The sequence below is a fragment of the Heterocephalus glaber genome, unplaced genomic scaffold, assembly GCF_053883595.1.
Source record: "Heterocephalus glaber isolate CG9 unplaced genomic scaffold, H.glaber_assembly_v1.0 deba00001532, whole genome shotgun sequence".
Lineage (NCBI taxonomy): Eukaryota > Metazoa > Chordata > Mammalia > Rodentia > Bathyergidae > Heterocephalus > Heterocephalus glaber.
Window position 1 is genome coordinate 13,764,730 of NW_028258330.1, and position 16,563 is coordinate 13,781,292.

General features: G+C 40.7%; 1 protein-coding gene across 30 annotated transcripts in view; it reads right to left on the minus strand.

The window, feature by feature from the left end:
- The window catches only part of Plcb4 (phospholipase C beta 4), a 384,134-nt gene that overhangs the window by 64,912 nt on the left and 302,659 nt on the right, over positions 1-16,563 (minus strand). For all 30 annotated transcript variants that reach the window (XM_087188652.1, XM_087188653.1, XM_087188650.1 and 27 more), the window contains 7 exons: positions 15,449-15,659; positions 13,911-14,004; positions 11,654-11,733; positions 11,062-11,146; positions 8,608-8,698; positions 7,674-7,769; positions 4,057-4,157 (listed from right to left, as the gene is read on the minus strand). In XM_087188652.1, coding sequence (XP_087044778.1) covers positions 4,057-4,157; positions 7,674-7,769; positions 8,608-8,698; positions 11,062-11,146; positions 11,654-11,733; positions 13,911-14,004; positions 15,449-15,659 — 758 coding nt within the window. The remainder of the gene's footprint in view (positions 1-4,056; positions 4,158-7,673; positions 7,770-8,607; positions 8,699-11,061; positions 11,147-11,653; positions 11,734-13,910; positions 14,005-15,448; positions 15,660-16,563) is intronic.

A 16,563-nucleotide genomic window follows, 5' to 3' on the forward strand; every position in this document is an offset into this window, starting at 1 on the left:
TCCTAAGAAGACAGAGTGAAAGGTTGCTTCCTCATTCTCTCTCTACCACATGAAGATACAATTGGGAAGAGAGACCTCGTCAGAAACTGACTGGCCACCATCTTGAACTTGGATTTCCCAGTATCCAGAACTCTGAGAAGTAAATTTCTCTTTAAGTCAATTGGTCTCTTATATTTTTGGTATAGCAGCACAAACTAAGACAATGTTAATGCAGATATCATATAGTACAGCAACATTCTTTGAATCTTAGTAGCCAATTCAGATTCTCCAGAAATCATAATTCCATGTAAGAGAGGGCACAGTGGCAACATTTCTTTGACTTTGCTTATCAGACAAATACTCTCTGACTTTCCTACCACTAAAACCTCCATCTACCTACCTCTTTGTCCACTTTTTTCAGAGAGCAAATATCCCTGCTCCCATCAAAGACCACACCTTCACGTCACCATGATCTCATCTATTGTCATCTTTTTGAAAAGAGTCACTCTCCCTCTCCCATCTGCAAGTCCAATCTCTCCCTCTCTACTGTAACATTCCCAACAGTTTCCAAACCACCTCCAGATTCAGTCACCCTAAAAAGAATACTCCCTTGAGTCTTCAAGTTTCCTGTAGCCACCAGCCCACTTCTTGCTCCCTTTCACAACAAAACTTCTCAAAAACATAGCCTCTACTTATTCATGTCTGGTCCAGTGCCCCTCTAGCCCTCAGCACCTCACTGAAGCTTTTCTTCGAGGCACCAGTGACCACACTACTAATCTAATGGTCACTCCTGAGTCTTAGTCACTCAATAGCATTTGATAGCACTTGACCACACAGGCCTTCTCTTAACACTGTTCTGATTTCCTTGGTGCACGATTTACCTCCTACTTCTCTGGCAATATTTTGTGCTTCTTTTCTGTCCCTCACTTGCAACTCACTTGTAACTAGGGCTCCAAACAACCTTCTTATGTACCTTCTCCCTACCGATAATCCTATTAGTTCTATGGCCAAAAATGTGATCTCTTGAACTCCCAACTTATATCTCTAGCTCAACCTCTCTTCTAGATATAGGTGATGGTGATGCTACTGATAAAAATGAAAACAAAGATGAAAAGGATGGTAATAAATCAGCAACTGAGACTTTTATAGGTGCTACCATGTGCCAGGCACTATTTTAAGTTCATTTACTGTCCATAGTGACCCAATGAAGTATGTGTTACTATCTTCATTTTGCAGATAGGAAATGGAGGAACAGAGAGGTTGAGTAACTTACCCAAGATTAGACAGGAAAGGAGCCCAGAGAGACAGATGTCTCAGTACTTGGCACCTCCTTGGCATATCAGATCACCTGTCTTATTTGAAACTCCTGAGCTCTTTTTCATCCAGTCTTCTCCACTCCAGGAAATAGCACCCAGTTTCTCAAACAAGAATTCTAGAGGGTCAACTTGCTGCTTCTCTCTCCCTCAACTCCCAGATGAAATCCATCAGTAAATGGGTCCATCTCAGCTTCCTCAACACATCTTGGAACCATTCAGTCCCCTCTGTTTCTACCATCCAGATTCCCCACCAGGGGCTCTTTCTAGTCTAGTGACAGCATAGCCTAAATGCTCTTCCTGCTTCCACTCTCATTTCCTTCTGAACTAGTATCCTCATGGAAATCATCATAGTCTTCTAAAACTCAGCTACACTGCCCCTTTCTGAGAAGTTTTTCAATGGCTTTACAATTCACTTATATTTTTAATTTCTTATACTATCCTTTCAAGTCTTTCATCATCTAGTTCCTGCCTATACTCTATTAATTTGGTTTCAACCCTTATTCAGTCTACTGTACTCACGCTGAGTGTGCTGTTACTGTTGTGGTTCCTCTACACAGAAAGTTATTCTTCTACTTCTGTGTATGACAATTCCTTTTTCTCCTTTGGGGTCTGGTTGCCTTTCTCCTGCCACCTCACTATTCTCCATTTTAGCACTCATTTTTATTTCTATAATAGCACGTAGCACAAATTGAACTGTTCGTTTTTTTGACTATTTATTTGTTCACTGTCTGTTTTCCCTGAACTATAGTAGACTATAAACCACCTAAAGGCAAGAAGCAAGTGTGTTTTGACCTTTAAAGTCATTATGGCCTAGGCTATGCCTGAAAAATAGTAATTACTTAATTACTATTTTTCTTTGCTGAATGGTTGGGAATTATTTTTTCTCATCTTACTCTCTTATCTCCCCTGTGAGGGAAGAGGTCTTGTCACCCCAATGACATGTGCAATCTCAGGCCCAGGGAGACTCTGTAGTTTGACTGTGGCCATACATCTGGAGAGAGGCAGATCTGGGGCTGAGGCAGGGACATTGAGGATCCAGAGGCTATTCCCAATCCTGGGTGCTATTCTGTCTGTCTTAGGAGGCAAGGATTTATGATCTTCTCATTCAGATGAAGAAAGTGAGGCTCAGAGAGCTTAAGTCACTGGCCACAGGGCACACAGCTAGATTAGGCAGAAATGGGGCTGAACTACTCTGCACCCAGCCCTGGGAGGTGCTACAAGTCTCCTGCACATTTCTGTTCTTTCCATCTGAAGGAGGAAACTTGAGCTGAGAGCAGGGAAACTACTGGTCCAAGGGCACGTGGCCTGGGAGTGCTGGTCCTGGGCTCTCACATCCCTGGGGTCCAGCCCCTCTTGACAAGTGGGGAACAGAGGAATAGGGCTTCCTGGAAGAGGAAGTCAGGATTCTTTCCCTCTTTGTGCCAGATCTTCAGTTAAATAGTGTGAAAATGGGGCTGAGTAAGTCTGAGAGTTAACCCAACTCAGAGAGGAGGCAGCCGCAAAAGGAGACGGATGACTCATCTCTGCCAAGGCCTGGGGGCTCTATGGACGCTTCCCCCACAAGGGAGGGGACAAGAGCCAGGAGCCCGCCCCCCAACCTTTCTCAGAGGAGGAAGTCTGTGTCTGCAAGGCGGAGCCCAGGCAAGGAGACCCCTGCCCCCACAAGGAGTTTAAGTTTAGGGAGAGATGCACAGAGGTGAGACCCAGCCCTGCAGGAAGAGGAGCCCATAAGGTGACAGCCCCTTAAGTTGCTCTGTGGAAGTACTGGGAGGAGTGAGGAAACTGACTTCCAGGAGAGGGCAAGACAGAGGCAAGTCCCCAGGGAATGAGGGATGCTGGTGAAGCCTTGTACCACCTGTCACAGTGGAGTGGGCCTGACAGCACGTGCAAGGTGCCACTGTCGCCACCCATGCAGTCGCCATGGAGGGGTGAGTGTCAGGCCAATTCTGCATTGTACAGTCCCCTCCACCACACTTCGGGGTCTGGGGAGACCCACTTCTCTCGAAGGAGAACAGGAGATACCGCCCAGATGGGGGCTGGGACTGCGGGTCTTATCTTTGGACAGGTGTGGGGACAAGGTCCACAGCCACTGTTAGGCTGCTGGTGGGTCTGTCTGGACTGGAAGATAAGGTTGCTAAGGTTTTGCCGGGGGCCAGATGCAGCTGTTACCTGGGGAAACTCCCTCCCAGCACTAGGCTATGGGTCAAGGGACAATCTCTGCTCTGACCCATGGAGGCTGGGGGGGAGCCATCCTGAGATCCTCCCTACATTGTGAATCCTGACACTCTCTGATCACATTTTCCGCGGTCAGCATCTGGAATTGTTCTTATGTTTCCTCGCCTTTAGGAGGGACACATTTATTTAGTAGACCTAGTTCTCTAATAAAGATTTAGCTTGGGATGTCCAGGAGTCATCTGCCTGGTGATTCCAACAGGCCAATCTCTGTCCCTGGGATGCAGCTGTTGTCCTCCTATCCACCTACCATAGTGCACTGAGTGGTAATATTTCCAGGAGACTGCCCAAATGGGTAGCGGTCAATAGTGGGCATGACTAATAAGCAACTGAAATGGCTCTTTAGAATTAGTACTGTGTTCGTGTCAAATTCTGGTCACTAGTAGATGCTTACATCCTGAGCAGTTAGAAAGAGCATGATCGGCGACTTCATTCACTTCATTCTCTCAAGACTGTTACATGTTCACAGTTTCCCAACAGCTGCTACCCCTTGAAAGCCATGAAAGAAAAGGGACATGAAGACTCTGACCTTCTTGACGCTATTGACAACAGCTTCTTTATGACCCAAGTCATCTGCAGAAAGTTCACTTCCAAATTTGAATTCGGGGTGAGCTTCCTCCTCCTGGTCAGCTGTGGGAAAGACAACACGAAAATCCATGAAGCCAAATAACAACCAAGCACTCAGTCGTTGCCTATAACCTATGTAGAACATGTCACAAGGTTTCTCCACTTCACAATCTGTCAACAAGATTTGGAAACTTCTCACCATCACTATTAAATTTCCATTATGTATATAGGTTGAGCATCATTAATCTGAAAATGTGAAATCTGAACTCTGAAATGCTCTAAAACCTAATTTTTTTGAGCGTTACATCAACACTGTATTGAATATCAGATTTGATATTTTTGAATTAGAACACTGAACTAGTAGCTTCTATGCAATTATTTCAAAACCTAAAAAACTCTAAAATCGGAGACACTTCTAGTCCCAAGCATTTTAGGTGAGAGATACTGAGCCTGTATGCTTACTTCACTTGCTGAGCCAGATGTAAACTACTTGAAGCCAAGGAATGTTCCCTATCCAGGTGCTTAGCACTTAATAACTACCACTTTGAAAGAGTACATAAATTCATGTTATTATTCCCTGCATATACCTGCATGCAGAGACACATGCCAGCCATATACAAATTTGTATTCTCCATTGTTTGCCTCATAATCATGGACAAACACATGATTTCACTAAGAGCCTTTCCTTTTTTTCTACAGCCACAGGGTAGGCCTGCCCTCTTGAACCTTGCTGGGTTTCCTCTTTCCTGAGGTGTTGATGTGTTTAAACTAGAGATGCTAGCTACCGATACATAGTACCATCATATTGTGATAGCAAGGTAATTACAGCCAACCAGTTGACAAGAACTGAAGCCAAGTACAGTATGATGGAGGGAACCTCAGAATCATATGCGTATCTGGGACAGAAGGGGCCTCTGTGCCCTTACAGAGAAATTCAGTGAATGACTCTGTCTTTTCATGTGTTTTCCTACAATTTATTGTGGTTGTTTTTGTGCAAAACCTCCAATATATTTTGTGCTAATCCAGGAGTCACTAGAGGCAAATATTTTTCTACTTGGAAGAATAATTAAAATATGTGTGTTAGAAGATGGGAAAGTGCTGATGAGGATGATAGTAGAGTCATATTGACCCTTATTTTAGATTATTGCGTGTGTTCAGGAAATATCACTTTTGACTTTGACCAGTTATATTCTTCATTCTTTTGAAAATATTTTACAAGCCATTTTGCATATTTGTGTACTCTTCAGTGTCTCTATATTACAAAGGCAATAATGCAAGATACAAAAGGTTGTGACATCACAGTCAGACAATTCTGGAGTTGAGTCTTAGTGCCACTGCTTTGCAACTGTGCCACTCTGTGTAAAACAGTCCAGCTCTCTAAGCTGCAGCTTCCTCCTCTGATGGATATAACAATACATATTTTCCCTGCTCACTTTGGCAGCACATATACTAGAATACCTATTTTGCTAGGCTGCATGAAGAAGAGAAAAGTCAGAGATACTGTATAACCTGCCTGGTCTATGGTTGGTACTGTTATTATTATTAGCAATATTTTTCTTGTTAATTTATTCAATGATTTCTACAATTTGTTTTACTGAATTGTAATATCAATAATGCCTTACATGTTTTGGTAGTAATGTATGAAACATAAACTAAGTTCAGGAACCAATTTTGCTTAATATTCATCCTTTGCATTTTGGGGGTATTTTGTTGATCTTTTAAAATACATTTTTTTCAGTGCTTTATTTCTTCAATCTTGCTTAGGTTTGTTGTTTGCAAAACTGAGAAATTACATAATAGGCATTGTTACTTATTGTGTTTTTCAAAGACAGCTGTGTTGATTTCTGTCCTCTATGTTTCATCCACAATAAGTCCTTGTCACTCACTTGCTCCCTTGAACTTGTGCAGCCCTAAGACTACTTTGATGAATAAAAGAGAAAGAGAGTGATGCCAGTTCTAGCCATAGCTTTAAAATAATTTAGCAGCTCCCATATCCTGCCTTTTGGGATACAGGCTCTTATATATGACATCAGGGAACTTAAGCCACTATGCTGTGAGATGCCCAAGCCATACATGGAGGCCACCAGAGAGTGCTCTGTTCAGTAGGCCTGGCTGAGCTCCCAAAGGACAGCCAGCACTAACTGCCAGCCACACTGGATAACCAGTTCAACAGAACCTTCTGGTGAAGCCAGCCCCAGATCTCATCTGCCAGCAACTGCACGAAATACCCAGGGAGAACCAGCAACCTCCAGGTGATCCACACAATGATAAGAGATCATTGTAAGTCTCTAAATCTGGGGATGGTTTATTTTGCGGTAACAGGTCATCATTACCAGCATCAATTGAGTAATACCAGGTATCTCTGGCCTCCCAGATCTTCCCTGACACATAAATCTATGAAGGTAAATCATCGTGACTTTTCTCTGTGAATGGAGACAATCTCATAGTTTAGATATGCAGCTGATCCATTTGTGATGTTGGTGACAGTAAGAATTTATTAAAGGGTTGTTAATAGGATTAGTTCTCACAGCTTTCAGGTTTTTAAGCTATGTATCTGGCTTTCTTAAAATCCTATCTTAGATGTTTGGATAATAAGTGAAGAAAGTTTCCACAAGAATTTCTAAATTATTTAGCCCAAAGCCATTACATACATCCAAGGTACTGTATAACCAGTGCAAGTCCAAGTCATTTTGCTAGTCAATTCTCACAAGACATAGCAAATAGGTAGTTTTCTGAGAACATCCCTAAACTTTCAAATGACCCATTTCATTTTATTTTTACTTTTTAGGTAGGTGGTGCTGATGTCAAACCCTGGGCCTCATATTGCTAAGCAAATGTTCTACCACTGAGTTACACCCTCACTCCCGATTTCAAACAAAATATTATGGTTGTGGCTACATGGCCAATGCAAAATAGCAAATATTCAAATGTTTTAAGCAAGGCTGCCTTTGCCAAGATTATCTACCTTTATAGATAATTCTGGTGAGCTGGTAATTTGGAGGAATTTTTTTTTTTTGGTGGTTCTGGAAATTGAAACCAGAGCCTCTAGCATGCTAAGTATTCACTCTTCCAGTGAATCACTGTGCCTGGCACCTCTAGCCTGAACTTGAAATTTTAATTCTGACTTTGCGTTGCTGATTCTCCTTGTAAACCAATTCTTTATTTACTTAAGTTTCTCTCACTCTGTGCTCCTTGCCTTGCCAATCACATCACTAACAACTCTGAGGTTCAAGATTTGTTTACAGGATGAGATTACAAAGTGTACTTCTTATTCCAGCCCCTGCCTGCTACAGCAAGTGCTTCAAGGCCAAGTCTCTGAATTTCTGTGGAACAACTGAATGCACAGCAGGAAGGGAGATGACTAAGCCACTGAAGTCCAATGCCTAGAGAAACTGAAAGTAATATTTGAAGAAAAAAATCCAAAAGACTAAAGTTGATCCATAAATATGCACCTGATTATTAGGAATTAACCTGTCATCACTATACAAAATGATCTAATGAGAAATTCATGTTTCCCTTATTTTACAACATAACACATAACTTGAAATATAGAGCACATAACTTGAAAGAACAACTCACCACTTTCTATTTCCTCTTCATTATCATCCTCTAAGATGTTAGCTGGAGCAGCGGATTCTCCAGCTTCCATCATGCTTTTCAAAGCTTCCAGCTGTTCTGTTATGAAGAATAAAAACAAGGAGATGGTAGATCACACAAAAACGTGGGCCTTAAAAATCAATACTGAGAAGAAGGGAATGAAGAGGGATAGGAAATCTGTTGGTTAGGCACCTGCTGGCCATGTTCCTAAGGTTCCAGGTGTTCCTGTCTCACCTATTTCTGCTGGTCCTGGCTTCGTAGGGAACATCAAACAAGCATGCAGAAGACCTCCTGCAGCATAGGGGAACTGCCCTAAATGCTGGTCGCTAAGTTTGAGAGGAAGGCCCAGGATTTAGAGCCAGATAAAAAATAACAAATTGGAGAATCTGGTACAGATCCAGATTTAAGAATAATTCTGAAGAAGTGAAAGAAGATACATGGATATTGGAGATTAACAAAACTCCAGGGAAAGTATTTCCAGCTAATGTGGCTAGGCTTATTTTCCTAATACATAAACAACTGTTATAAATCAGTAAGATAGAGACAAATGAAATGATTTTTACAAAATGGGAAAACATGTAGGGACAAGTCACAACCCATAATGTACAAAGAAACTAGCAATCAATAGGCATTCTTGTATATTGGCACAACTTTTCTGAAAGAAAGTACACCAAGATACATCATCACCAAAATGCTGCTTTTATTTTCTTCTTATTCTTCCTTCAGACTCTTTAAAATTCCAGTGTATGAATATACTTTTCCACTGTATGAATGAGTTGATATGAAAAGTAAATTTAAATGGAAATGAGACAACTGTGCTCTGAAAAGTAAACATAATATCACTACTGCTGTCTTTCCCCCCAAACTGGTGGTTTTAAAATAAATTTCATTTTAGACAGCAGCATATATGACTCACTTTTTTCAACTTCGGGTTTCAGACGTTTATTTTTGATGAGTATTTTTCTTTTGAGGTCATTGGGGGAAGGCAAAGGCCTGCCTGGCTCGAGCTAGAGATACAGAAAAACCTGAGTTAGTGATGAGTTGTGCTTCTCCATGTTCACTCCCACCCGTGATGAGCACCGGTGGCCTGGAGTCATACAGTCCAACATCCACTAGATGGCAGGCAGCAGTTGTACATGTTCATTCCCAGCCAAATTGGCCCACTGCATCCTCTTGCCTTAGGGTGACCTCAAACTGGGAATCCATAGTCTCCAGAGGTGTGCGGAGCCTGACCAGTCAGAGCCCAGTGGAGCTGGGGTCTGATGCAGGTGCTATTGGGGGAGAGGGTCCTGGTCCATCTCAGACTGCTCAATGTTTAGGTTTCTAGTAAAGCACAAGGGATCACTGCAGTTGCTGGGGCCAGAAATGATTTTCTCAGGTGAGAAGCTTCCTAGATATCCCCCAGGTGCTGAGTGCAGTACGCCTGTCTGCTCAGAAGACTGATTTAACTCAATGCCTGGGACTGTAGCTTGGTGTGTTTAATAAGGGAATTAAGGAGGAAGGGTCTTAATTATTGGAAATAAATGCCACTATGACTTTATTTGCTTAGGTTTCCACCTCCAAAGGTGTCTTTTTAGGCTACTACCCCCAAACTGTCCCATATCTAGTCATCTATTCCCTATTTTCCACTCATCCACTTATACCCTCACCTGCCCACCTTCCATGTATCTGTTCAATTTAAAAATTCATTTTTATCCTATTTTTGACAAGGTGCTGTGCCTTGCTTTGTCTGTCTTGCTTCAAGTGAAACTCTTCCCTCCCTTGTCCCAGCCCTCAAACTCTTTAGTTAAGAGAGCAGGTTTACTCCCATTTATGCCACTTGTGATTCCCATAACTCCTTTCAAGGACGTGCAAAACATTTCATTGAGAATACTAGTCTTTCCAGAAAGGCAAGCATCTTACCTTAGCCAGGAAGATAAGTGGGAGGCTCATGTTTAAAATAATAATCATTCAACAAATTGGAGATGTTTCTTAGTTTGGGTTACCTAGGAATTAAGCTCTGGGACAAGATTTATGCACTAGTAGTTTATTTGGAGGTGGCCCCAGGAGACTGCAACAAAGGAGTGGGAAAGCAAGAAAAAGAAACAGGCAGCCAATCCATGGTGTGTTACCAAGCAAGTTATCACTGAGAAAATGGAGCTCTATCCTGCTGAGGGACCCTGGGAGACAGAGTAGAATAGATGCTCAGTTGGCACACCTTGGGAGCACTGGAGCATGGAGTGGAGGTGTTAATTCTCCAGCATTTCTGACCTGTCTCTCATGTGTGGACAGAGCAGGATCCAGGGATCACAGCTCACACTCAGCTAAAAGGCTGCAGGTGTTGGTGGCCAAAAATCAGGGCTGCGTGCAGGTAAACAGGAAGTGGTGCGAGGGTAAGGGCAGCTACAATGACTGCTTTAGCAGGCTGGAGAAAGGAGCAAAGGATGCTTGTCACCTGCGCATTTTTAGTTCCCATACACTTCCCGGGGGAAAAAACCCTCATTGTTAAACCAGCCAAAGTACTGACTTAGCAGAAAGCACCTTCTTATTGTCATCTCTCCTACCACCTCATGCTACTGTGTGTGGGCTCATCAGGAGCTGCCTGTCAGTAGGAGGGTTCTAGTACCTCACTTTAATTTTATTGTCTGTCTTGCAACTCATAACATCTTGTGAAAATGGATCCCCACCTCTTAGAGGTCATTAATCCTTATAAAAATGTAATAAACTCTCTGGAATGATTATGTATTAAAAAACTGTAAGCAATCAGAATAAATTCAAGAACCCCACAAAATCCATCTATGGGGCATGAGTTAATGTTCTCTGTTTTATGAAGAAACTTAACAGGTGTAAAATTCAGTTCAGAATGGTCCTAAAACAGTGCCCAAAGATTTGTTTCGGAGTTGGTAGCCTGAACTTCAGGACACTGTGACATCAGCCTAAGGCACTTTCCACAGCAACAGTTTCCTGGGGTTTTGAACCCTGGCCAAATCTTTGTCCACCTGGAAAACTTTTAAAATACATCAGGCTGGAGCTCAGCCTTGGATCAGTGAAATCAATCTATGGATGGGGCCCCGGTGTAGACGTTTCTTACAGTTCTCCAAGGTGATTCTAACATCTAACTAACATTGAGAACCACTGCAGAATCTGGACCATAGGCCTTGTGAAATTTAAACCATGAGATCCCAAATCTTCTGGATTAAATTGTACCACATGTTTATTTTATGTGCCTCTCTACATCCCTCCGAAGCATGATAAAAGCGTTTTATACCAAAAAATTTAAATAAATAGGAAGATCTTTCACATTAGTCTTCCAGTGCTACTTGACCCTTCAAAAATGAATTTCAAAACAAATCCATTCATGCTAGAAATATGGTTTGCTAAAAATACATACTGGATGTGATTCAAGTGCTTGTTTCAACAGGAGATCCCCGAATAGATCTTCACAATATTTGGACATCTTGTACTGTTGATATTTGCTTGAGAGAAAGAAGTGGCATTTTGTAAATTCAAACATCCATTAACCATCCAAAAATAAGAAACACCCATTCCTACTCGATTAATGTCTCCTACTCTGCAAAGAAGCACGCTTGTCCTCCTAACCTTAACACAAGACATGCTTCCAAAGACCATAAACTCTTGACTAGTGCATTTTTTTTAAAAAGCCTCCAAACTAAAATAGGTAAGAAGGTTACAAAAATGTCTTTCAAATTATTGCCAATCTTCCTACTCAGTGGAACTTTAAGGAAGGTGTGCAGATCTCTGAACACTCTTTTAGAGCAAGCATTTCTAAAGCACATAAACATAACTTTCTTGGGGAAGAGGGCTTGCATAAGGCTCAGTGTCCTTACTGGAGGATCATTTGCACTTAGTACTTCATAAAACAAACCACTAAGTTATTTAACAAGATGCAGAACAGCAGTAGAGGACCAGGGGTTAGAAAACAACACCACTTAAGAGACTTGGAGTAGAACAAATCATTATACCTGCAGTGATTTTCAAAGGAGAGAATTACAGGATATTCCGATGTGACAAATGCAGTTTCCTTGATGGCTTGAATTACATCCTTTAAAGGTAAAGAGTGTTAATGAGGAAAAAGAACCAAAAAAAATTACAGCACATGTAACTATTCAGAGAACACTAATTGAACCTTTCAGAGAGTCAATTTTAGCAATTCTGACCAGGAAAACTCATCTACCTAATACCGCTTCAAGTCCCAGGGGTTAGACACAGGCTGCAGTTAATGCATAATGACAATTTTTTTCAAAGCTATCTTTTACCTCTTGAGAATTAATAGTGCTATCAACTTATAAGAAATTTCATCTTGGTGACCTGCCAGTTCCTTATTTGATAATTCATTAATTCCACATATCTCCTTGTCTACTGATGTGACATTTGTAATATTCTTTGTTTTATATTAACCTGGCAAAAAGGAGGTCACGGGGAGGGGGTTTTCTCTGGTGAAGAGAAATGTGAGGTAAAACAGGGGTGTGCTCTGGAACCCTCTTGTCCTTGAAAGTACTTTCGAATGAGTTGAACAAATTCCCTCCTATCTCTATGAGACAGGTGAGGTCTTAACAGATGGTTGGCCCTAGTTTCTACTTAGCTTTAGGAAAAAAAAAAAAAAAAAAGACTTCCATTCTTCTACAACCAGAGCATCATAGCATCATATTTGATAAAAATTTCCAAGTTGTTATTGATTTGTAGCTAAACACAGGCATGTCTCATTATCCAGTGAATGAGGAAAATGTTTTACAATTATTACCTAGAGGAGTCCATTAATTGCCCAGGCTGACCTTGATCTTGCAATCCTCCTGCCTCAGCCTCCTAAGTGGCTGGGATTACAGGCATGTGTTACTCATTGAGTTATTCTAGCCTTTAATTTTCTTCCCAGGTGAAAATGCTTGAGACCTTTGATTTTCCACGAGTTGACCAAGAATAACTCCCTAAGGAAACCTTGTCTCTGCCCTTGGGTTCGCCTTTGCTTACCCTAAACAAAGAGGGAATAACCTCCTTTTCAGCTGTGCCTCCTAATTAGGCTCCTTAATTCTCTAAATAGGACATCACCTATCCAGGCACAGGGACATGTCCTGTACTTGCAATTCCAACATTCCTAAGGCTGAGGGAGACAGGCACTGGAGTCCGGGAGGCTTGAGACCAACCTGAGCAACATATCAAGACCCAGCTCCAGGACAATACAAAGCAGACATCACCCTTCCTATCTCTTAGGCTGCTGTGCAGATTGATGGCTTCCCCCTTGAATATACTCCCGGTTTTTGTCAGAAAGCATACTCTTGAATCATTCCTTGTTGGACAGAAATGATATTCATGGAGTGTTATGGGTATAAGCCTAGGCATCTATGCTTTGGAAAACATCCCTGGTGATTTTTCACAGGTAGTATTGAAAACCATTGCTCAAAATGTTTTAGTATCTATCCAGAGCTGCACTAAGCCAATGGAGATTGATGCATCTGATTCACTGACCAACTACATAATTTCTTTTTTCTTTTATACTTGTCTTTTGGAAAGATATCATGGGCATATTGAAGGGATGCTTTTAAAACTTAGCCTTCAAATCTAATGCCAAAAGGCCATTATGGAGATGTCTTTTTGTAAATCTAGATTCTTCTTGATGAAGATCCTGGAGAGAAAATGTCTCAGTGCTGTCAGTTCTGGGAATAACTGTGTTTCTGATTTCTTGATCCAGTGCATCACATGTTGTTCTCCTCGAATTGAATTCTAGAAAGTGCAAAGCCCAATTGGTGGTGTGACTTGCAAATTTATGAGATTTCTTGACAAGCATTGTTAATTCATTTTATAAATTAGTACCTCTAAAGTTATATGTTATAAACTTTGACCTCATCACCTGTTCTCTTATTTGGATAGGCCTTATTTATAATGTATTTTTCCTTCTATTTATCTTTTCATGCCATCTTGACGTATATAAGCCAATTAGTAGATTAGGACATAAAGGACTGTTTTTAAGGAATAAGCAATAGTAGGCAGACTCTGTTAGAAAAACTTCATTATGTAACAGAGTCCGTCACTTGAAATCAGGAAAAATAGCATGATGGGAACAACAAGTGGAGACAACAGTTGTCTTGTATTTCTCTTCAAAATGGGAAGAAAATAAGAAAGTACAATGCTTGAGAAAATGGTAATTTGTTTTCTTGTCTGCACTTTTATTTCCTGCACTTTCACAATTCTTTGGAAAAAGTGAGACTGTGTGATTTTAAAACGTGCCTTAAAAAGGATATCTGTGCACATTGCTTTTCCATGAGTTATTATCGGTTCTTGATCTTCACCTTTTCCATCCCAACAATCAAGTTCAACACACCTAGGAACACAGTAAAAATACATTATTGAACCTGTAGCACAAAACATTGTGTGTACAAATTCAAAGAAAGACATTCAAATAAGTTGTTTTCTTACAGAGCAGACAATGGAATGAATCAAGTAACATGGTTACTTTATGGTACATGCAGGTTAAAGCCTCGTTACTGTCCCATTAAACTCCAGCAGGTTGGTATCATCGAAAGGGGCCCAGGAAGACTAAGCAACTGCAGATAACAAGCAGCCTACTTCCAGATAAAATCTTCCTTGTGACAAAGCTGCAATGAGGAAGAGTTTGAGGAAGAGTGGGGAAATTTATGTACAGCCTGGGTTAGAGTATTTTTGTGTTAGGTGGAATAATGATAACCATCACCATATTAGAACATGTTTTCATGTCTTATTGATTCATACTCAGGTATTCAGAGGAAGTATGTGGATAGAAGTAGGGATGTAGTTAATTTCTTTTAAAGCATTTACATATACAAAAACAGTTTAAAAGGATTGCTCAAATGAAAACCGAGAGAAAACTAATAATGTAAGGATATTTTTTATTTTTTACTTTCAGCATTTTTGCCATATTTTAAACCTGTAAGAACTGTTTTCAGTCTTCTCTATTCTCACAGAAGTAAACTTCTAAATTTTAACATTAAATAATGCTAAGTTTGCAAATAACTACACCCAGTAGAAAACTCAATATGACTTTTTAAAATATGTATGTTTTTGTAATTTTTGAAGCCTATTGTAAATATATAGTAAGAACAATATATTTTGACCAAAAGGACAATGCTAGACTTTTTGGAAGTAATATTATCCTTTCTTTCTTAAGGTTAAATGACCATCATAACTCATTAAAGACAAGGACAAATGTCCTTTTCATTCTAGTTCCTATTTCAGAAAAAGGTAAATTATAGTAGTTTTCCCATAGCTGTGGTTCAGTTACTTGTGGTCAATAGTAGTCTTGGAAATATTAAATGGAAAATACCAGATATAAACAGGCATGATGAAATCTCTTCCATTCCATCGTCCAACCCAGGATCGGAGTAATCTCATGGTCCAAGATACACCTTATACACTACCTGCTCACTGGCCACTTAGGAGCATTATTGGTTATGAGATCAATTCTCAAGGTACTGCAGTGCTTGTATTCAAGCAACGCTCATTATGCTTAGTAATGACCCCAAACCACATGGGTAGGCATATGGACAGTTTTGTTAATGTATATAATTATAATTGTTGTATTGTATCATTAGTAATTTTTGTTAATCTCAAATTAAACTTTATCATCAGTATATACAGTACAGGAAAAAACAGTATATATACAATCAGGCACAATTTCTGGTTTGGGGCATTAGTGGGGGCCCTGGAACACGTGGCCCATGGATAAGGGGGTGACTGTAAGCTGGAAGGCAGCATGTACAACAAACTAATTGTCATCTTGAGTTTCTGACCTGCAACCAGCCAGGAGAACTTGTCTGTACATCTCTACCGAAGATTTCCCACCAAACTGTCGGCCAGTGAGATAGGTGTTATGGGAAGAACTGATGAAGTAGTGAGCCAGAGGATGGTCCATTTCTTGGTAAAGTTCTAAGCGATCTAGGAAGACTGGGGCATTTTCATCTGACATCAGATATCTGCAAAACCCATCACTTGATATGAGGCCTAGGGGAAAAAGAACATCTTAGTAGCACTTGAAGCTCTGAACATGCCCATCTTGTGTTTTATTCAGGGGAACTGAGGCAGCTTACACAGCAACAGTAAGCGCTTCTTCAGTGTTTCTCAAGAACCCTCATTTTTCAAGACTTGAATAAAATAGAATTGCACATTTTAAGCAACATAAGGTGTTCTACAATAGGTGGCGGTGTCCCTTTATATCTGTGATGCCAGAAGGACACAGTCTCCCACATTCAGAAACAGTTCCATGGTGATAAGTGCTCAAGGTGACTTTCTCTAGCTTTTGCCAAATTCTCCTTATGCTCCTGGGTCTCAGCTTCCTCTTCTCCCCAGTGGGAGAAAATACTGGCCCCATTGGCTTTCCAGGCTCACTAGGCTCACGAGAGTATGTGTGAGAGATGCACTTTAACAAATGGAAAACATAAGAGTGGTAGGTCAGCATTGCTCGAATTGGACTGCAGAAGGGGCTTTTCATGGAGACAGTGGCCTTTCTGAACTTAAACAATTTAACTTCCCTGCTTTATCTAAAAGAGTACAGGGCTGGTAAGGAGAGTGTGCAAGGGCCACTAAAACCTGCCCCGAGAGCCTCTGCTCATTTCAATCATATGTCTCTGACATGAGGCAGGATATACAGTAGCTACAGGATACCGATGTATTTTTGTATCTTCTCCTACCCTATCATCTATTAGCGGCCTCAATTTTTACTGTTTTGCTCAGGCATTTGGAAGTTAGTAACTAATTTTAAGTTTACATAAAAGTATAGATGATAGCATAAAAAACAGCCACTGATCTATACCACAACGCTGTCTGATCTTAACCTTTTGCTTTATATTTTTTAAATGAATATATAATTACAAATGCTTTTGCAGAGCCCTAGGTACTCTACCTCAAT